The sequence below is a fragment of the Benincasa hispida genome, chromosome 12 (genome assembly GCF_009727055.1).
Source record: "Benincasa hispida cultivar B227 chromosome 12, ASM972705v1, whole genome shotgun sequence".
NCBI classification, from domain to species: domain Eukaryota; kingdom Viridiplantae; phylum Streptophyta; class Magnoliopsida; order Cucurbitales; family Cucurbitaceae; genus Benincasa; species Benincasa hispida.
The window spans coordinates 76,539,679-76,564,207 of NC_052360.1; the positions used below are offsets into that span (position 1 = coordinate 76,539,679).

General features: G+C 32.9%; 1 protein-coding gene across 1 annotated transcript in view; it reads right to left on the minus strand.

Moving 5' to 3' along the window:
* LOC120067647 (heavy metal-associated isoprenylated plant protein 8-like) overlaps nt 1–22,480 on the minus strand; it is a 30,081-nt gene extending 7,601 nt beyond the window's left edge. Inside the window, exon 1 of the mRNA XM_039019188.1 lies at nt 22,414–22,480. Coding sequence (XP_038875116.1) covers nt 22,414–22,480 — 67 coding nt within the window. The remainder of the gene's footprint in view (nt 1–22,413) is intronic.
* Between the last annotated feature and the right edge of the window lie 2,049 nt (nt 22,481–24,529).

Sequence of the window (24,529 nt, forward strand, 5' to 3'; positions counted from 1 at the left end):
CTTCTCCTTCTTTTTCTATCTCGTGGTTAGTTCCTCCGGAAGCGGCAGCTCCACCGCTACTCCCTTCTCCAGCTACCCCTCTTTTTTCTTTCCCTCCGATGGCCGTGGCACTTTCTTCTTTGAAGACGGTGACAATCTTATTGACTCCTTGCCGGATGTGGCCCACAAGCTTTTTGACTTCAAAAACTCCCTTTACTGTTATTAATTCAAGGCTGCTTTGTCGAGCTCTGCACTTATCATTTACCTCTTATTTGTACACGATAGAGTCAGGGAGCTAAATGATGGAAAGTATATCTTTGTCGTTGTACATGATGGAGCCTCGGAACTAAACGGTAGTGAAATGGTTGATCGTTTACCTCTTCGTTGTACACGACAGAATTCGGGAGCTATGCAATAGAGGCTATCGTTTATCTCTTTGTTGTACATGATGGATGCTCAGAGCTAAACGTTGAATGGAATACTGAATTGTTTAACTATTTTAAACGATAGACAGAGAACTTTTTCACTTGCTTCTTCGTATTTTTTTCTTACATTGGAAAGGGACAGCCTGCCCAATTTATACACTATCCCTATTTTAGGGATCCAAAGAATTAAAAAATTATATAACAAATAACTAATGAAATGAGGACACATGTCCAATACACAGAGAAAGAATATTTGTTTGTTATCATCCAATCCCAACAAAAATTTGGAGCACTAAGGGAATAATCCTTCATGACTTATCTCACTAACATGACATTTTTAGCTTATGTGTTTTCTTGACTCTTCCTTGGTAGCTGATGTGGCAGATTTTCTAACACTTATAACTTCTTTTTCATATCCAACAACATAAAGAGAAAATATTATAATTTTAATATATAGTCTCAATTCATATATATGGGTCATTTTACGCTAAATTTACTTCAAATATGCTACATGGTGCAATAACGGATGTGGCAGATTCTCTAACACTTATAGCTCCTTTTTCATATCCAACAACATAAAGATAAAATATTATAATTTTAATATATAGTCTCAATGCATATATATTAGTCATTTTACTCTAAATTTACTTCAAATATGCTACATGGTGCAATAACGGTTTTATATTGTAAGATCCAATCTAAATTGATTTATAAATTGACTATATTCATTGATATAATTATAAGTTTTAAGTGATACAATTTAAATTTTGAAGATATAAATTGATTTTTTCTTAAATAAGTTTTTTTTTTTTTTCCCTTTCTGAAACACCTAATGCATCTTACATGATATGTGTTATGTATCTCTACGTGGTTTAAAGAAAAATAAAAGTTTACAAATATATTTTATTCTAACATATATTTTGGAAGCTTTCTAAATTTACTCCCTTATATTTTAACATTTTCAACTATATATCTTTTTCTATTTATGAATGTTTCCATCAGTTCATAAATAATTTACATTGATATTTAATGAGTGAAATTAAATCGCATTATTGAGAAAAAATTTTAATAATTCATTCTTTACATTTTTAAGAAGATGAGACATAAATTTTTATCGTGAAAATGAATTTAGCTCATCAATAATTGACATGACATTCTCTCTTAATTATCAAAAGTTTTTTAAAAAGTTTTATCATCTATTTCTATAGTTATTATACTAAAAAAACATAATTTGTTTACTTTTTCTTTACATAATTTCTCATATAATATTTAGTTATTTTACTATGTCATATAGTGATATAGGTTTATCAGCAACTAATATTTAAATCTATAATAAACATTTATATAACTGAAAATTGTTAAAATATGAATGAGACTATATTGAAGCTTTTCCGGTAAATTATATTTTTAGTCCTAAAGTTTAGACAATGTGTTAATTTGATCCCAAGTTATCGAGGTTAGATGGGGAATGTATTCCCTATCCATTCCCTCCTCCTGTCCCATTCTTCCCTCCCACCCTAATTTGCCTCTTTTTAAATTTATTATAATATTAGTATTATGTTTTTTTAGACAATAATTATTATTATGTTGTTATTCTTATAAAAGTATTATATTTAAATTCAAGTTTTATTACTTGCTAGTCAAGACAATTTATATGTTTGAATTGAATATTTAAGTTTAGTTCGAAATTTGTTTAATTTTAATCCATGTACTTTTGAATCTCTAATTTTAGTGTTCGTCCTTTCAATAAATCTTAAATTTAGTTTCTCCTAGTTGTTTATGGTTGCTTTTTTTATTTATTAACATTTTCACTATAAATTTGAAAATATGTTCACATATATATATATATTTGTATGAAAATTATTACAATTATTTAGCCAACTTCGATCCAAATTAATTTTGAGTGACTAAATTTAATATTTACAAAAAATATAAGGACTAAAACTAGACATTTGAAAGTACAAAAACTAAAACTGAACACCCCTCAAAACACATAGACTGAAACAATATTGTAATTGACACGATTTTCCTCCATAGAGGTCAAGGGTTCGATCTCTATCCCCACAATTATACTAAAAAAACATAATAACAAGAAAATTAATTTAAAGTTCAGGGACTAATAAATAAAAATTATTTTTTTAAAGTGGTATTCATGAAAATTTAAAATTGAGAGTTAAAATATGGATTTATTAACTCATATAAACAGGTAAAAAGAAATTAGTATTTTATTGCAAAATATTGAATATCCAAAAACCATATTTCAAAACCATAATAAAAAGTAAAAAAGAAGCTCTACCATAGGTGATTAAATATTTTTTACTTTTTTCATTAGTTTACTATCATGATAACTTTCTTTTGTTTCACATATCAATTGTTTTAATTTTAATTTCTTATTTTCTATTTTTAAAAATCTAAAAAATATATATACATATTTTTTTTGGGATTGTGCTCTAAATCTCGTAGGGTTCTGTAGTTTGTAATTGTATTATACAAAAATTTTATTTATTTAATAAATTATAAGATGTTTTATTAAACCAATAAACTATATCACCTGTAACTTAAACATGTCTCGGGTGGATTATGTTTAAGTGATAACCTAAATGGTCTATAATAGATTAATAAGTTTGAATATATTATCCTGGTGGCACTACGAATACGACCCGTTTTGTAGATGTTTCAATAGTTGTAAAGTGCCACAAATGATCTAATCCTAATCATTCATGTTGAGACATGTGAGCGGGGGTATGATATACAAAGGAGTTTGTATAAGTTTGAACCATGAAATGACTAGTCTCATTATATAACGTTGTTCATAATTGAGACTTACATTTCACCAGGATGACTATAGGTGACCTGACCTAAATCTTGAGTGAGCCTATGAAGGTGGTCCTTTGATTTTTATAGGTGAGAGTAGTCAGATCGCCGACTTAATAAGCCTATCATTTTGGGGATTCCTTCCCCGACATCGGGGTAAGTAGATAAATTACTTCCTTAAGGACTGATTTCGGGTCTTGAACAATGTGGCGTCACACCCTCTCTTGGCCTTAAAGGGGTTTGGTCATAGTTGGACTATGACTTGTTGTTCATTAGAGGGATCAGTGGTAGATGTAACTATAAGGGCAAAACGATAATTTTAGTCTAGTTGTGCTTACAAGCAAATCACACTGTTGACTGGTTATATCCAATGGACACAGAAATATATCAGTAGTGTGAAAAATGCAGCTATCGGTCTTTAGTGAAGCATCCAACAGTTAATGGATGTCGAATAATTTAATCAAAGGAGTTTAATTAATTATTCAAGTACAATTGGAGTTTCAATCTACAGGTCCATGAGGTCTCCCCTGTAGCTCAACGAGGATTTAATGAGAATCGATTTTGGATTAATTTGAATTGTTTATATTAATTGAGGGAATTAATTCTATGTGATATAATTAATTTAGTTTAATTATATATGATATAATTACTATAATGTATTTAATACATTATAATATAAAGTTTATTTGAGAAGAAATAAATATTTGAATATGATTCAAATGTTAATTATATGAATTTGATTCATATAATTAAATTTAATATAAATGAGATTTATATTAAATATCATTGATGAGAGAAATAAAACTATAGGTTATATTGTATGTGATACAATATTAAACCATAGGTTATATGTTTTATGATATATATATATAATAGTTTTATTTAAAGTTAAATTAATTTATTTTTTATTTTAATTTTAATTTTGAATTAAATAGAAGGGAAATAACTTTCTTCCTCTGATCTCTCTCAATTCACGTAATGAGTGGGAGGTTACGTGAAATTCTATGAGTTGTTTTCTTTTTACAGAGGAAATGATACAGAGAACTGGACAGTGGGATTCTTTGGAGAAAATTCCAAAAGTTGATCTCTCTCCTCTCAATTTCCTCTCCATCTCTTTCCCTCTCCAAAAATCACAGTGCCCACAAATTCCTGTGATTCTCATTCCAGAAAATAGAAAAGGCTCCAATTGGTGGTGGCTATTAGGGTTACGAGTTCGTTGCAGTTCATGACCAATTTGGATAAGAGAATACTTGAAGAAAAGGTTCTTCAAGGGTAAGTCTCCCTCTCTAATCCTTTTCTCAATTTTTTATTGTATGCTATAAATTTTAGTTTGATTGCATAATTATTACGGTAAAATTCTTTGTTCTGTGAAAATAAAAATTGAGCCAATCCCTCTACTGCACAGGACCTTCACTCGTTTAATGTGAAATGCAAAGATACAATATCATATAACATTAAATTTTCATAACAAAGAAAAAAAAGCATGAAGTCCTCGAATTTTAGTTCTCGGATTTTTAAGAATAGTTACATTTTGTCCTCGAATTTTCAAAATGTACTTTTTTTATATCATGAATTATTAAGAATAGGTTTAAAAGGTATTTGAAGTAATTTTTTAAAATTATTTAAAAATAATTATATGATATTTAAGATTAGAAAAATAACTTTAAAGAGAAGAGATAATTGTTTAAAATCATTTTCCTATTTAAAATGTCATATGATTATTTAAGATAATAATAAAAATTATTTAAGGACCTTTTAAATTTATGTTTAAAAACAAAGATCTTTTAAATTTATGTTTAAAAACTTGGGCTAAAAAGGTACATTTTTAAAACTTGAGTTGAGTTATGAAGTCTATTATGTTAAATACTTGAAGTTAATTGGGAAGGATTACGAATATTGGAAATGAAGAAAGGAGTGAAAATTGAGAGAATATTTCTGCTCTATATATTCATAATATATTCACCTTCACTCCCTATGAATAAAAAAGAAAGGGAAAACAGACTTATATACAACGAAAAATTGGATACCTCGTATGAAATACTGGATTTGCAACAAGGCTGCTTATGCCCATGTTAACACACCATTAGTAACTTGCAAACTCAAGTTATCTCAACGATGGCATGAACGAAGGCTCTCTCTCTCTCTCTCTCTATATATATATATATATACCATATTAAGTACACACTTTATTTGCATTAAAAGAAATAGTATAACTTTTTTCTAACAAATATTTTACAGAAATAAGGTTCCCTTTCAAACTTGGAACCAAAAATACATTATCTAGTATAACATATAATTTCTGTAAACAAAGTTGTAGTCCTCTCACTCCTGTAGCTGAGATGACGTGCCTAGTTTCAACCCGCATCATCATCTCTTCAGCTTCTAATTGCTGCCAAGAACTAATTCTCTGAAGTGAAGAACAAACATGGTTAGTGACTCCCGAATCAATTAGCCAGGTCGAATTATCATTCCCCACTAAACAAATTTCCAAAACAAGCAAATCATATTTACCTTACTTGGCCTTCTTCTTTTCCCCCAAGTATTTGGGGCATTCCTCTTCCAATGTCTCTCCTAGTTGCAATGGAAACAAATTCCCTTTGCAACCTTAGCCTTCTTGCCATTTTGGGCAGCAGCTGTTAGGTTAGTTTTCTCTTTTCTACCTTTCTTTTTCTTCCACTTTTTGGTGCCGGAAGAAAAAGGCACAGATTTTGTCCCAAAGGTCAAACCTCTAAAGAAATTCTTAGAGGATGAAGCAACATTTGCATCACCCTTCTATTCCTTGGTTTTCATCAAGAAATTAAAAGTCTGTAGCTCGTTGAGTAAGGTGGTTAGGTTGTAGTCAATCTTGTTCATAACAACATTACTACGAAACTGTAGGAAACTTTCAGGTAAAATTTTCAAGATGAAGCTAACCTAATTGGCTTCATCAATGACGGGTTCATTCATCTCCGCCAAGTTGAACTGAATCATCATTTTTAGAAAATTTTCTTTAATAGATGCCCTTTTTTGCATACGGGCATTGAAGATGAATTTGAAAGCATCGTGCCTGAGCTTTGCGGATGGTTGTCCAAACATTCCCTTCAGGAATTCCATGATCTCACGGGCTGTGAGAATGGGCTTATGTTTCTTAGCCAAGACTTCAGAAAGGCTTGCGAAGATGTATGCTTGGGTATTCTCGTTTGCATGTGTCCATCGCTCGTATGCTTCTTGGACATTTCGAGCAGCATTTGAAGTGGAATGAGAGGACGGTCCTCTATTAGGACAAATCGAAAATCATCGATGATTAGAATAATGTTGATTGTGTTTTTCCATGTTGTGTAATTATCACTCGTTAGTTTATCGGCGACGAGTAAATTTAGAGTCGCGAAAGTCATTATGAAGAAATTTGCTGAAATCATACAAATTATTTATATTAGTATATTTTCATTAAACCACTTAGAAAAAGCAAACAATTTTAGCAAAATAATCTTATATACCCTAAGTGACATCTAGTATGCAATGATACTCTAGTGAGACAGGACAAAAGCCACCATAGGGTGATCAAGTGCCCCTTCATTGAAATGAGACAATCTCAATCAATAAATAGAACAACTCCTTGTTACTGTAACTATCAATCACCATCGTTCGGTCTAAAAATTGTTAAACTTGCATAACATTTCTTGTAAGTGTAACCCTTCATTTTAGATTCTAGAGTACCGCTGCAATGAGCTAACCGTAGGAAACCGATTGGGGCAAAAACTAAAGCAACACTTATCCATTTCTGGAGTTTGAATAAAGCATCACATAAAAATGCCATCCGTAGAAGGACATTCATGGTGCCACGAGGCCATGCAAAAGACTTTACTTCAGACTAATGAGAGAGACCAAGGGATGTATTGTCATATATCCCGCTCCCACTTATTATAAAAACTCTCTTTATTCACCTTAATATTGATCTATACAAACACCATCCATTGGAAGACACTCAAGGTGCCTCGAGGCCGAATATAGATCTCATGTTATGAACTTTTAGGAAGAAACGTGAAAAGGATAAAATGAAGTATCATATACCCCATTTTCTTCCCACTGAGCGTTTTATCTAAGGTTAATTAACTTAGAAAAACCCGGCTTCTGATTTTAACTAGTAATTATTTAATTTGTCCAAAAACAACATTTGCTTTGGATAGTCAAACAAATTTTTTTATTAAAGTTCATTTAACACTTTAACAAACGTTAACTGATAATTCCATGCTTGTAACAAATCTATCTAATTCACCTTTCCAAGTAAGTTTCCAGATAGAGGTGTTATATCTCCGTCAACTTAAATACCCTAACCTAGAAAGAATTAGCCTTAGACAAAAGGTCCCTTATAGATACACTTGTTTCAATATTAATCTTTTAATTAAAAACCAATTTAATCCTATTAAACCAATTAAAAGATTAAAGTAAATTTCCAATCTCATTAGAATTATGATCTTAGGTCTATGTGATTCAAATTTTAAAACTATTTTAAAAAATGAATTTAACCTAAGGTTTGCATGCAATTTTGATTTATTGATTTTAATTCTTATTTCATTTTGTTATAACAATTATAAGAAATGAAATAATTAAAACCATACATTGCAATTAAAGCATACTTAGGTAATATTATAATAATTATAAATTACCCTAAAGTGGTGACATGTTTCATGCAATTTCATTTCATTACTAACATGCATAATAATTATATACTAAAGTAATGAAATTATTAATAACATACTTCAAACATACATTCATACTATATATTATCGCTCTTATAATATAAATAATGCATGCATATGTTATTAATGCATCATGCATATATTATAACATTTATACTATATGATGCATGAGCATGCTATAAAATTAAATCATGCATCTAAACATATATTATAACAATTAAAATATAAGTGATGCTAGTGAAACATAACCTATGGTGAGATTTCATACTATATGACATACAATATGACATATATATTTAAATAAAAATCATACATCAAATGCATAATTAATTAAAAAAAATATTGGACCGATATTGGACACTTAAACAATTAATTAAATTAATATAAACTTATATTAATTTAATCAATAAAAAAATTATTTTTTACATAAATAAATAATCAAATAGTTCAAACCAACGAGACGGGCCTTGAACCACTCGAACCGAACCATTCAGCATTCGAACTGGATCCGAACCGCCTGAACTGATCGAACCACAAGCGAACCAAGCGAGTCACGAACTGAACCGGACAAGAATCAGTTTGTTCTTTCCATCTCGGAGTGTTGTAATGTTGCGCTGTGGAAAGAACACAACATTTTCTTCATCGCAATGTTGCAACGCTGCAATACAGTCTCTATTATACAGTCACGTTCTCTATCGTTTTTCCACCAAATTTGGTCTTGTTTCCTCCAAATCAGCATCGAAAAACCCACTAATGACTCAAGAACTTAAATGTACAGACTCGATAGTAATTAATTACCCCAAAACATGGACTCTTACAAACCAATTTTGTAAAAAGAGAGCAGTAAAGAAAAGAGCCAATCCCAAAACATCCAGTAATTTTAATACCAACATTCATCACAATCAGCATATGAATATTCAGAATGCTAAATCCCACTACAAACTGTAAAACTGATTCAGAAATTTTGGAAAAATTTGGGCCAAGAATCCTGCTCTTATACCAATTGAAGGAACCATTGAAGGTCCTTGAGCGGAAAACGGGATCGGACCCAAACCCAAAATTTACAGAATTAAAGAATTTTATAGCAAACAATAGAAATTATGCATCTAATACAAAATACAACATGCTTGGAAAAAAATACAAAATAGAAAAAAATGAGTTTCAGAAACCCTTACCTTTGAAGACTGTTCTTCAAGAAGAATCCCTCGAACCGAATAGAACACCACCACGAGAATTCCACTATATTTCATAGATGAGAATCCAGGAGGCGCGGGCTCTGACTATTTTGGAAGAGGGGGAATTTTATATAGAGAGGAGGAGAAGATAGGGAAAACTCATAACGTTTCCATGTGTTGGTCTTTGTGAAAAGCCAGAATGGGAAAAAGAAACCTAATCCCCAAAGTCACAACCACTCCACCACTCACACGTTGTGTGTTGAGAGAGAATAGGGAAATGAAGTTTTTTCCCTCGCATCAAATTTTAAAACATAAAATTAAAATATATCAATTTTAATTTTTAATTAAAATCATTATATATATATATAACCATATGTTATATCATATATAACATATAACCTATAACTTAATAGTGCATCATATACAATATAACCTATAGTTTTTATTCACTCACCAATGGTATTTAATATAAATCACATTTATATTAAAATTAATTATATGAATCAAATTCATAGAATTTCCCTCAATCAATTTGAACAATTCAAATAAATCCAAAAATTAATTCTCATTAATTCCCATTGAGCTACAGAGGGTACATCATAGACCTGTAGCTTGAAACTCCAACGATACGTGAATAATTAATTAAACTCTTAAATTAAAATATTCACCATCTGTTAACTAATAAGCATTCTACCAAAGACCATTAGCTGTACTTTTCGCACTATAGATATATTTCTGTATCCATTGGATATAACCAATCAATAGTACGATGACCCTTCAAAAATTGCTCGTAAGTCTATATTATGAAGGGCGTTATATAATGAGACTAAACATTTCATGGTCCGATCTTATACAAACTTCTTTGTATAAAATATTCACACTCATATATCTCCACATGAATGATCAAAATCAGATCATTTGTAGCACTTTACAACAATTGTAACATCTACAAAGCAGATCATACTCGTAGTATCACCAGGATAATGTATCCAGCCTTATCCATCTACTACAGACCATTTAGGTTATCACTTAAACATGATGCACTCGTATGTCTCTACATACATATTTAAGCTACAAGATAACCTTGGATGTTAGTTTATTGGTTTGTATTAATGCATCTAAATGTCAAATAAAACATCCCATAATTTATTAGATAAATAAGATGTTTGTACAATACAATTACAAAGTATAGAACCCTACGAGATTTAAGGCCCGAACCCCAATGACCTTGAGATATTGACCCATGAAAACACTTCCAATGGAAGACCGCGTTGAGGACGACACGAAACCGAGCATGGATCTCACAGTGTGAACTCTTAGGGACGTGAAAGCATAAAAAATATATATCTTATATACCATGTTTCTCCCATTAAAATGTTCTAATTCTTTTAGGATTTTGTTATACTTAGCTAAATTCCGGGTAATGAATTTATCTAAGTCTATGCCTATTATAACTCTTATAATAAGATTTTTATAATACAGTTCTAGGTGTATTAAATCATATAATTTACCTAGTGACATTGCATGCTAATATGACCTCGGTTAATTCAACTCAGGTTTCGATCTAGTTTCTAGTTAGAAGATGTTACGTAAACCATCAACTTAAATACCTCCAGTCTAGACAGAACTGCATCAGTTGAGTCTCCTTATAACCTTAATACTATTTGTCCTACTTAGTCAATTTTAAAACTATTTAAAGAAAAACTAAGTAATTATTCTAATCTTAGGTCTAATTAATTTTAAACAATTTAAAATTTAAATATTTTTCCTAAGATCCTATGTGTACATGCAACATTTTATTATAGGTTAATGGTTGCTAATTATTAATTTTTATAACTATTAAAATTTTTAATGATTAGTCATATAACATGCTCATTGTGATTTTAATTAATCAACAATCATATTCTAATTAAAAAATTAAATCATATTACATACATTTCATGACTTTAATAGAACCATTATATTAAGTTATGGATGTGTCATGCTCAATGCATATTGATTTTCAATTAAATATAACACTTATATAATAATATGAAAATCAACTAAACATATTCATATACATTAATAAATATAACTAACTATATTTTCTAATTAATGTCATGTAGCATGTTTCTCCAATTTCATAATTAACTTATCACATACATTAAATAAATATTGAAATTATAAATCATACATTTGATACCATATATTATAACACTTATAATATACAAATAATGCATGAACATACTTAACCTAAGGTGAGATTTATTTAAATGACATCCACAGAGCATTTAAATAGCAAATGAACATGCAATTTTGACCCCTATGATAAAATAAAATAGTAAATTATACTAATTTACTAATTTTATCATAAAATTTCTTTAGCTGCTCTAGAACCAGACCAGACCAACCTGAGCCAGCTTGAATTGAATCACCAACCTACGAATCAAGCCAACCCAACCCAACCGGACCACCAACTGAACTGCAGTCGAACCGAACCCGCTTTGCTAACCCTAATTTTCTGCAGAATTATGCAGGGATGCAGAATGTCAGCAGAATTGTGATTTTTGGCCAAAATGGTCTTGATCTTCATTAATAGAATCCCTAATTCTACTCGGACTTACAAAAGAATGATTTACAACAATAATTCCTAAAAACAACAGAGGTCTTTACATTGATCATATCAAAATTGTAAATCTAAGGCCATATATTGCAAAAAACTTTCAATTGCAAACCATAACATTTATAATGCAATAAATCCCACCAAACCAATACAAAAAAAAAATTAAATGGCCAAATTGATAATATGATTTGGCTCCGATACCAATTGAAGGGATGAAAACACTAAAGCACGGAAGCCAAAACACCGAACCATTTTGTTTTTCCAAATTGACATTTAAAATCAAAACAATTTTGCATTGAAATAAAATGTAATATCCATTAAGCATGCAATTCCCAAAAGACTAATTATACAGGGGAAGAAACCCTACCTTGCAAATTTTGTACTGTTGAATTGGGATTGGGCATCACCACTTGGAAACCTCACTATTCTTGTAGGGAATTAAGGCTATGTGTGCAATTCTCTCTTTTGGGATTTGGGAATATCAAAAAATTATTTTTCTTTCTTTTCTCAAGAAGAAGAAAACACACAGAGAGAGCTTGAGAGCCTTCTCCTCCTTCTACAAAACAATACTCTTTTGTTAGAGAGAAGGTGAGAGAAGGAGAGAGAGAAAAACGTGGGATTGATCTCATGTTTTCTCGTAACTTCCCTAAAATGGAGAGTTAATTTGTTTAATTTTAACTAAATAAATTTTAATTAAATTCTATTTATTTAAATGATCATTTAAATCATATTTAAATAATTTCTCTCATTTAACCTATAGTTTTAATGCGCATCCAATGCACATTATTTTTAACTTATAATTTTCAATATGAATCTTATTCATATTAAATTAATATTTGAACTCCTTTCAAATATTTCGTTCTCTCATTTATTAATTTTAAATCATATCCAAAATTATAATAAAGTCTAAAATTAAACTTTATATTAAAATGTATGAACATACATTAAAAAATTCTCAATTCTAAATTTGAATATTTCAATTTCAATTTAATGACAAATTACCCCTTTACAAGCTAGGAAGGGGACCTAATGAACCTGCAGATCAGAAGCTCTCACGATGTGAGATTAATTGGCTAAACTCATTAACCAAAGTAATCAATATTTGTTGACTGTGGGTAACCCACAACTGCATTCTTCTCACTATAGATATGTTTGTGTGTTCACAGATATAGACCAATAACAGAACGTTAGTCGTTCACGAGTGTTCGTAACACCAGCTGAGTCAAATTACCATTTTATCCTTGGGTTTCCTCTACATCCTTAAGTATCAGTACTCCTCTAATGAAAAACCTGTTTATGATCCAACCATTAAACAAAAACCCCTCTCGTGCCAATGAGAGGGTAAAGCCCTTTGTTCAAATCTTGGAAACAACAGTTAAGGGAACACTCATCTACTTACCCTAAAGTCAGGAAGGAGTGAAATTGTTAACCCCGTACTCCATTTCCTACACAAGTGAGTAACATACATGTTAAGTAAAATTATGAAAGGAGGTAAAGAAGGTAGGCCGATGGAGGAAGAAAATTTCTAAGTGTTAGAAATACATAGTCAAGGGTGAGTTTTAGATAATATAACAAGCGAAAATTTGCTAAGTATGGAAGCCAAGTATAGACATGTATTGATGGAGAAGTGTGGACGCATGGGGTTGCGTGTGTAGCAACAAAGGCTTGTAGAGGTTAAGTGTTGAAGGCAAGGATAAACTATGCGTTGGTACTAAGGATGAACGCATGGGTTGAAAGGCATGATACATTGATAAGACTTGCGGCAGCCTCAAGTGTGTGCAAGCAAAGGCGTTGGACGATCGTGTAACAAATGAGCGACGCTATACGATTGGGTATGCGATCGTCTAGTAAGGGAACGACACTATACGATGGGGTAGGCGGTCGTGTAGGTGAGCATTGGGCGATCGTCTAGTAAATGTGCGGAGAGCTAAGCGATACGATAGGCGATCGTGTAGTAATTGCACGAAGCTAAACAATGCGCTAGACAATGCAAAGGATCGCGCTAAATGATGGCGCTACGCATTGGATAATAGCGTAAGCGACACTATACGATCGACATCAGTGCTAGACCATGAGTTGCACGATAAATGCTAGACGATAGGCGTTGGGCGCTAGACGATAGGCGCTGGGCGCTAAACAATGGAGTATGCGATGTGCGCAAGGCGTTGAAACTCGTTGTACGCTGAAGTTATGCTTTGAGGCGAAGGCCTAATGAGGGTTATGAAGGAAGAGAAGGAAAAATAAATTAATTGAAGAAACTCACTAATGAGAATTGGCCAGAAGCACTAAGTGCTTGATAAGGTGCCGGTTTGACCATTGAACAGGGGAGGCAGAAGGAAATATAAAAGGGAGAGGAAATTCAGAAGCTCGGTTTTGGAAAATGATTTTAGCAAATTAAGTTAGATCGGTGCCTTTGAAAGCTGGGAGGATCTAGTTTTTTAGGTTGTTTTTCCGGAGAAAGATCTCACATGAAGAATATCAAAAAGTGAAGAATTTGAAGAAATGGTAGATTCTCGGATTAATCAAAGCCCAGAGTGAATATTGGAAGCTCCAGGCCAAACTACAAGAAATTTTCGGCTGATATTTTTAAAGTAAGAAAGTTAATAAATTCTAAACAAGTTTGTAGAAGGAAATTTCTTAAAAAGAGTCCTGGATTTTGAGTTATGAATTTTTGAAGTTGAAACAGGGAACTGGTGCATAAGCAGGCAGCTGCTTGGGAAGATTAAGTAGGCAACTCACCATTGTGAGCGAAAGCGAGAGCAAGATAAGAAAATGAGCGAGAGCGAGAGCGAGATAAGAAAATGAACGAGAGCGAGAGTGAGTTAAGGAAGAGGTGGATCTTGCTAAGGATGAAAATCTTGATGGTTTTGCGCTGAATCTCGCTAGAATTCACAAATCTTACTGGAAAAGTCACAAATCTCACCAGAAGTGGTAAATCTCGCTCATGAGAATGATCTCGCTCATAATGATCATCTTACTAGTAATGATGTTTTGTTGGTGAAAGTTTCATTAGTAAGTGAGCTACCTGAAGCATTTTGTTGAGAATTCTAAGGAATCTAACCGGGGATTATGTCCTTTCAGGCCAAGAAGAGTTAGGAGAGGCACATAAACTGTTTAAGAGCCCCAACAAGCTATGAGTGACTATAAATGATTTATAAATATTTTAATAATCCATGCTTTATTGACAGTTACTTTTATGATGGTTATTTTATAAGAAGTTCCAAGCAACACATTTCTCCAAAGTTTATAAACGCATGCTAGTTACAAAGTTTATAAAATATGCTTTGGTATAATGGTTGAACCATGGTAGTTTTCAAAAGAAGATTCAATGACATGTTTAAGTTACAAGTATTTGTATTATGTTTTAAAGCATATATGCTCTTAATGTTGTTGAGCATGCGTTAGCAAATGATATTCTTATGAAAACTATGATTTATGAGATCAAGCTTTCAGTAAGTATGTTTTATGAAATGTTTTCCTATCAGGTATTTTTCAGCTCAATACTGAAGTACAAGGAGAAGGTATCCGACCTGTACTACCTAGTTTAAGTTATGTTATGATTCTGATGTTGAAGTATATAGAGAATGTATCAGAATAATTCACTCAGTTCAGTGATAAGCAGTGGCACCCTGTCTTAGTTATGATCCTTGACATCAGGATCCAGTTTGCTGTACGTGCACGTATGACAGTTAATCAGTTTAGTAGAATTGAACCACAAGGGTTCTTTCCTAGCATTGGCTGAAAGGTGTTGAACAAAAGGATTCTCACCCCAACCTAGGCTTATGTTTGAGAGATCGAACAAAAGGGTTCTCTCTTAAACATGATATCCGACGATGAGATTGAACCACGAGGGTTCTTTCCTAGCATTGGCTAAAAGGTGTTGAACAAAAGGGTTCTCACCCGAGGCCAGGCTTATGTTTGAGAGATTGAACAAAAGGGTTCTCTCTTGAACATGATGTCCGACGTTGAAATTGAACCACGAGGGTTCTCTCTCAACCGGGAATTAGTTTAGCTATGTTTTCGGATACAATGGTTTTTTATGTACACGTTTGTTTGGCATGTTTTAGTTCCAATATTATGTTTTCAAGCTTTCAGTTTAAGCATGAGATTTATTTTTTTATTAAGTCACTCACTGGGCGAGTAGCTCATTCTTTCAAATGTTTTTCTTTTCCCAGGTAGTGGTTATCTCCCCAGAGGTTAGCTGTCATCCTGCTCTGCCACTCAAGGACTCCAGTTAAAAGTCCAAAGTCTGTAGAGAAGTTTTAGGTCTTCATTCCGTAAATGTCTGTACATATGTGTTGCTCATATTAGGGACTAGTAAAGTATATTGGGACCGCTGAACTCTGTATGTGATAATATGATGTAATTATGTTGTTGATCCCTGGTGTTCTGAGGTTATTTTTAAAGTTTCCTTAGTTTGGTGAATGTTATATATGTATTCCAGAGATTTAAGCAGGTTAAGGATGTTAGTTAGACAGTAAGTGCCACAAAAGGGTTGGTAACTACTATCGTCACATTCACTTCTGGATTAAGAAGGATAATCTGGGAGGGGGTATGACAGAAATTCATCTTATATAATTATATTTCCAACTATTCACTCGGTCTTATCCCCAAAATGGTAGGTATATTAAGTCGGCAAACTGGCCACTCTCACCCATACAAATCAAAAGACAATTTCTCATGAATAGGAGTTTATAATATACTCAAGAGTAAGACTAAGTTGCCTAGGTCATCCTATTGAAATAGAAACCTAACTAATCAACGGAGTTACATCTAGTGTTTACTATTTCACGGTCTGGTCTTATGTAACTCATTGCACAGGATACCCCCACTCACATGTCTCATACACAAATGTGTTGGATCACTGCGTTTGTATCAAATACAAAGTGGGTCGTAACCATAGTATTACCATGATAAGATACCCAACCTTATCCCTATACTATAGACCCTTTAGGCTGTATCTTGAACATTGATCTCTATATGTCTCTACATACAGTTTAAGACTCATATGACAAGCTAGGATGTTAGTTTATTGGATTTTAAGGTTAATAAGACAAAATTAAATAAAACGTTAACAACACTTATTGATAAAAAGATTAATAACTATTCATTAATGACGATCATTTAATTACATTCATTTAATTACATTCATTATCTAGGAGTTTTAGTGCATAAAACATAACACCAACATCATCAGCAACTTTGAGTTATGCTAGAAGGCAGAGTAGTACTCCCTTTTAGTGCATCATCAACACGTCACTGCCCTGCCTCAAGGCTCTTGCATTATGCTTAAAGGCAGTAGTCATTGAAATAGGGTAGCGTAATTACACTGGAAGCAGGATCGTTACCCTACGGATTTTGACAGAAGTACATGTGTGTACCTCAACTCCATGAGCATAACCCCAGCGTGACGACCATATGCTTTATGCTTCGATTAAAAAAGCCAACATTGTTATGCTAGACACGATTTCTATAGCAGAAAAAAATAAAAGAAAAGAAAATTTTAAGAGCAAATTCCATCATTTCTTCAAAATTCACTTCATTGTTTTGAAATTCTTTCTTTATTCTTGCATTCTTTTCAATTTTGTTTGTAATTTCTCAAAAATTTCTTGAAGATTCAAGATGTCTTTAGGCTAAGATAAGCTTTTTACATGGGAATAGCCAGTTAATTTCAATTCTCAAGGATTTTTCTATATTCTTTATGCAATATTCATGAATTCTTGGTCAAAACTCTGTGTTTATTTTGAATAGATTTTAGTAAGAATGAATTGACGACTCATCTTCATTGAACTCTTGCTAACAAATTTTACGTGACACCGAGCATAATTGTAAAATAGGTTGTAAAAGTTAGGAATTCTTGCTTGAACTAAGACCTTTTTTCTAAAATTCTTGCTTGTTTGACCTAATTTGATTCATCCAATAAATCAAATCATACATCTTGGCTTTTTGACTTATATTTTATCACAACACAGAACCCAAGTTCTTGATGCGAATTAGGATCAAGTATGAAAATCGCTGAGAAAGAAGTTCTTTTGATTAATTTAGGGTTAACATAAATATTGTTCTTGACTAACTATAAAGGTAATGGGATTTATGAAATTGCATATCTTTTTAATCAGATGATAGAATTTTAATTGACTATGCTAATTCCCAAGTACCTTTCATTGATAAACTCTTATTAAATTTTTTTACTCTGTAATTTCTTCCAGATTTCTATTCCTTGCATGATTATTCATTTCTTTTACAATGAAACAACCCTCCCCCCGCCTTCTGATACCATGGAATTCATTAATTTTTCTAACTAGATATTGGTTCCTTATGGATAATCACGGACTTGCCACTATTGCTACTCTTTGGTAGTAATAGGAGTAAGAATGGAGTAAACAAATTTATTTGGTCCTAGATGTATAAAGGCGACATCACACTTTTAGCTCGATCAAATTGGCGTCGTTGTTGGGGAACTAAGGCAACTAGTTAGTCAATTTTTGAATTTCTAAAAAAAAAAAGAAAGAAAAGAGACTGTGTGTGATTTAATTCCTTTGTTGTATGACATGCTCCTCTAGGATTTCTATGCTTGACTTTTTTGTAAACATCGATCGAGAAAATGACGGCTTTGAAGGAGAAGGGGATAGAAACAATTGAGGAGGTAAAAGAGAATTTGAAAGAAGAGCAACAAAAGGTTCAAAACCAAGAAGAAGAGGAGGAACAGGAGCGAGTAGTCAACATGGATGAAGAAAGAGTGCTAGCTCGCAAAAAGAGCTAATTTTATGTCCTTAGTTCTTCTATTTTGGATGATTTTTGTGTTTTGTTTGTTTTATTTTGTAGGAGAATTTATCCAGTGAAGCAAGTACGCTGCAGAGATGAAAGATCGTGTCAAAAGAATGGAAAATTTGGAATCTGATGCACCAAACTGAGCAGAAATGTCAAAAAAAAGAGACCAAAGTACCCTATTTCAGCGTCGCAACGCTCCTAAATTGCCTAAGTGTAATGCTTACTTAACGCTTGAAGACAGTAAGCAGAGTAGCGTCGCAATGCTACTCCGAGCATCGCAATGCTCCAAAGATAGACGACGCCACCGTCATGGCGACACCCTAATGCACCACCCAAACGCTGAAAGGCAGAATGGTCACGTTGCAACGCTACGAACCTCAACGGATGATCCTCCTTAATGTTGCGACGTTGCACTTCAACGAAATGGTCACCAAGCATTAAAGCCCCGTTGCAACGCTTCCTCAACGTTGTGCGGGTTCAGTCGAGGTGCGAATAAAATTAGAGCTTGATGACATTTTTGGAAGACTATTAGTCGAATTGCTAGCCAAGTTTCATCATATTCAACTGCCTTTCTACATCTTTGATTGATTTTTCAATATGCTTATGCAAGGCTAGGTAAATTTTTCTTGGGATTAGTTATATGTTTAAATTATTGAAGGATTTCTATTTAATTTAGTTGTTGTGAATTCTTTGGGATGATTTAATTTAATTTTAATATAATTTTTCTGAATTGATCTAACAAATTGGTTCATTGCAATTCTTGTTTGCAAAATCGTCATAGCTTATGCAAAAATTGATTGATTTAATTGCGCAAATTAGGATCGCATGTGTAAAGTCTATACTTTTTCTGTTCAAACTCATGAATGCACTGATTTAATCTTTCCTAATTAATCATGTAAGATATGGCTATTCGGCTTGTAATATGTCTCAACAATTGAACCCTGTCGTAATTCAACTTGGTTTTAACTTGCATTTCGTTAAGAAAGAAAAGTTGTAAATTGAATTAGGGCTAATTTGGTTTAATATCGAATTTGGCTAATTGGGTTGTTAGATTTTCTAATAGGTTGGGGGGTTAACAGATTTTGTACAACTAATTGGTGTCTAATGACACAAATATTAAACATATATACTAATTCCAAGGCTTTTTTATTGATTTAATCCAACTTTTTTTGCGTCCTCAATTTTGTTTCTTTACGTTACATGTTAATTTTTAGTCATTATTTCCACAAATCCAATCAAACCCCAATCACATGGAATTCTCTAATTACTGGCTAGTCATTAGTTTCCGTGTGAATTCGACCTCGTTCTAACTGCTTTACTGCGTTTGTGGGTATAAGTATAGGATCGGTGATTTTATTTCTTTGTTTGATTAAATGAGTGTGTGCGACAACATTTCTGTTACTTTTGAACCTCGAACAAAGAGAAAGAACTTTAAGAGAGCTAGCGGAACCGAATATGGTTCAACAACCACTATGTATAGTCTATCTGGAGACAACCATCCCATTCGAGCTCAAACCATAACTTATTCCCCTATTGCCAATTTTGAACAGAAGCCCCGGAGAGGATCCCCACATGCACATCAAAGACTTTCATATGGTATGTAGTGAGATGAGACCGCATGATGTGACGAATGAGCAACTGAATCTAAAGGCCTTCTCTTTCTCCTTGAAGGATGGTGCCAAGGATTGGCTATACTATCTTCTGCTCGGCTCAATAACTACGTGGAATGTTGGGGTTTGTGCCTTAAAGTCTCGTAATTAATTAGTTTATTGATTTAATTATTACTTACGCAATTTTAATTTATCCATCAACCAGAAAAATTCAAGATTATCATATGTAGTCTTGAATAGTACGTAGTTGACATACAAAGTGGATCATGTTCAAGAGATAACCCAAAAAGGTCTAGTATATGGATAAGATTTGGTGCCTTATCCTAGTTACACTATAGATACGACTCACTTTGTAATAGTTACAGATGGTTTGATCCAAACCGTTCATGTGGAGACATGTGAGTGGAGGCATCCTATATAAAGAGTTTGTATAAGACCGGACCACGAAATATTTAATCTCTCTTTTTAAATTCATTAATTGATGAGATAATTACAGGACATAGTAATAATTAAGAAAAAGATGGTTAGTTTATGGTTAGATCAAAAGAAATTTTTCATTAGAGGAATTAGTAATAATTAAGAAAAATAGGTAATTACAGGAGTAAAGCAAACATAGCCCAGCTGTAATTATGAACAAATACTCATAAAGGATTGACTTGCTTATATTGATTATATCTATAGACACAACTTGTCCTACAATGCATAAGAGTTTAACTATGGGTCTATAGTGGTTTGCCCTGTAGTTAATGAATGAATGTTGATTTAATTAAAGAGATTAATTCATTAATCTTGGATCATTGGTGAAAGAACAGTGAAGTTCCATTACGGAAGTGGGGATCGTTCCTAATTTTAATTTTCACAAAATAAATTTTACAGAACATAATTTTACAAATTACAAAAACTTTACAATGTGCAAGAGAAGGGGAAAATAAATTAGGGTTTAGGAAAGACTTACTCTTGAAGAACTAGAATCTTCTTCACAAGATCTCCTCTCCAAAAACGATCACAAACAATCATAATTACGAAATACTCAAAGAAGACACCACCAAACAGAGCCCTCTGTATTCTCTTTTGGGTAGAGAATCCTCAGGAATTGTGTGGGCTCTAAGATTTCAGAATAGAGAGAGATTGAGAGGAGAAGAGAGGTTTGTGGGAAAGATTATAGAGAGATCACCAAAAAGCAACACACTTTGTGCATCTGTAACAAGTCCTCCATAAAGAAGATTGCCCCATAACTGCCCCACTCCTCACAATAGATCAAAAGAGAATTAATGGGATGAAAGTTATTTCCCTCTCTTTAATTTTAAAATTAAAATTAGATTAAAAATAATTTTAATTTAAATAAATAAATATTATATATGTATGTATGTATGTATGTATGTATGTATGTATATATATAACTATATATTGTATCATATATAACACATAACCGATAGTTTTATATTGTATCAAATACAATATAACTTATAGTTTTAATTCTCTCATTAATGTGTGGTATTTAATATAAATCTCATTTATACTAAATTTAATTTTATGAATCCAATTCACATAATTAACATTTGAATTATATTCAAATATTTATTTCCTCTCAAATAAACTTTATATTATAATGTATCAAATACATTAAATTAATTATATCATATATAAAAATTAATTTATAATTAATTATATCGCATATAATTAATCTCCTCAATTAATTTTGAACAATTCAAATTAATCCAAAATTAATTCTCAAAATAATCTCTTTGAGCTATACAAAAGACCTTATGGACCTGCAGATTGAAACTCCAATGGTACTTGAATAATTAATTAAATTTCTTTGATTATATTATTCAACAATCATTAACTGTCGATCACTCCACTAAAGGCCACCAGTGCACTCTTCGCACTACAGATATATTTTTTTGTCCTTTGGTTATAACCAGCAATGGTGCAATGACCCTTCACAAATTGCTCGTAAGTATAACTGAGCCAAAATTACCGTTTTGTCTGTAGTTACATCTAACTCCTTAAGTACACTGATTCCTCTAATGAACAATAAGTCATAGTTCAACTATGACCAAACCCCTCTCGGGCCAAGAGAGGGTGTGGCGCCACATTGTTCAAGCCTCAGAATCAACCTTTAAAGAAGCAATTTATCTACTTATACTGATATCAGGGAATGAGTGAATTCCGTCTTATGTAGCTGTATTCCCAATGAAGAAACTCTTATACAAGAGTACCTCTAAGCGGAAGCGGATCTTTTCAAAGACATTGTGACAGAATTACCACATTTACATTCAAACAAACAGATATGCATCATATTGTAAATTACCGGCATGCTTTAAGATTAAATAACAAAAGAACAGAAAAACTTACCAGCTGAAGAATTTTTCTCCTCAGCAAATCTCGCTCTCTCCAAGGGAACAGGTGCTCTCGCTCTCATTGGAACGTCAAGCTATCATTCACCAACACCCGGTCGTCTACCACGAACGGTCTTCACACGAACAGAAGCAAATGGGACGACACTACCACTTGGAACCCTCAGTGTTCTTAGGGAGAGAATCCAAAGAGTGGGCTCTATTGGGATTTGGCAGAGGGGAAGAGGATATGAAGATCGTATACAACGATCAAGCAAGTGGGAGAAGGCAGCGACTATTAGACAAAATGCTTGATAGTTTAGGTGAAGTATAGGATCGTGTAGGAAAAAAGGCAACGACCATCTATATGATCGTTTAGTAAATATTCGACGCTAGATGATCGTTTAGAGAAACGTAGGCAATCGTTTAGAAGATGGTGCGTGCGTGTAAGCGATCGAGTAGTAAGTTCCGGTTACTGTATAGTCTCTCAATTTACTAAGCGATAGGCAACATACACTTCGTGAGAAAATATCGTGATCCCTTGCAAAATGAAAACAATTTTCATTTTATTTTTCAGTTAGGAAAACTGATTGGAACTTCCCACTAACACACGGTTATGACGAAAACAGCGGCCAATTATCCCATAATTGTCCAATTAATAATAATAAATATAATCATATTATATTCATTAACCTATAGTTTAATATCACATATCAACCATAATGTTTTCGCCTCCTCTAGATATAAATCATATTTATATCCATCTGCCTCCAATTAATGCATCTCATACATAAAGTTAATAATATCATATATAATTAACCAATTCAATCATATCATATATAATCGAACACCCTCTTGTCAATTTGAATATTTCAAACTGACCCAAAAACTGATTATCAACTTGAATCCATTGAGCTACCAAAGGGACCTTATAGACCTATGGCTTGAATACTAATTCTCAAACTGATATAATCAATTATGAGTACAATGACCCTTCACAGATGCTTGTAAGTACAGTTGGGCCAATTTACCATTTTGTCCCTGTCATTACATCTCACTCCTTAAGTACCATTGATTCCTCTAATGAACAATACAACATAGTCTAACTATGTGTGAACACCACTCGGGCCAAGAGAAAGTGTGTGGCGCTACATCGTTCAAGCCCCAGGATCAGCCCTTAAGGGTGCAATCTATCTACTTACCCCTGCTTCAAGGAATGAGTGAGTTCCATCTTGTGTAGCTGAGTTCCCAGCTTCCAAACCAGACGAATCCCCAAAGTGGTAGGTTTGAGTCGGTGGCCTGGCCACTCGCACCATGTCAATCAAAGGATCTCCCTCAATGGCAGGAGTTCTCAACTCACTCAAGATTGAGGTCATGTTACCTATGGTCATCCTAGTGAAGTAAAGTCTTTGTCATGAACGACGTTATATAACGAGACGTTAACACTTCGTGGTCAGATCTTATACAAACTCTTTGTATAGGACGCCCCCTCTCACACGTCCCCACATAAATGATCAGGATTAGGCCATCTTTAGCAAGTTACAACACTTGTAACTATTCCACAAAGCGGGCCGCATCCGTAGCGTTACCAGGATAAGGTTCCCTCATATATCCATATACTACAAACCATTTTAGTTATTACTTAAAACATGATCCACTTGTATGTCACCACATACATGCTTAAGTTACATAAAGATAACCAGAGATTTTAGGTTTATTGGTTTGTGGTAAAGCAAATAAAACATCCAATGTTCAAAGATAAATAGTGAAGAAAATATCATATATTATACATCACAAGTGTTCGTACAAAATTGTGTTTACAAACTATAGGACACGAGACTTTAGGGCATCATCCCCAACACCCAACTCCCTAATCAGACGAATCCCCAAAATGGTAGACTTATTGAGTCAACGATCTGGCACTCTCACCCATACAAATCAAAGGACCGCCTTCATAGGTAGGAGTTCTCAATTCACTCAGGATTCAGGTCATGTCACCTATGGTCATCCTAGTGAAATGTAGGTCTCTATTATTAACGGCATTATATAATGAGACATTTATTTCGTGGTCCGGTCTTATACAAATCCCTTTGTATAGAACACCCCCACTCATATGTTCTTATATAAATGATCAG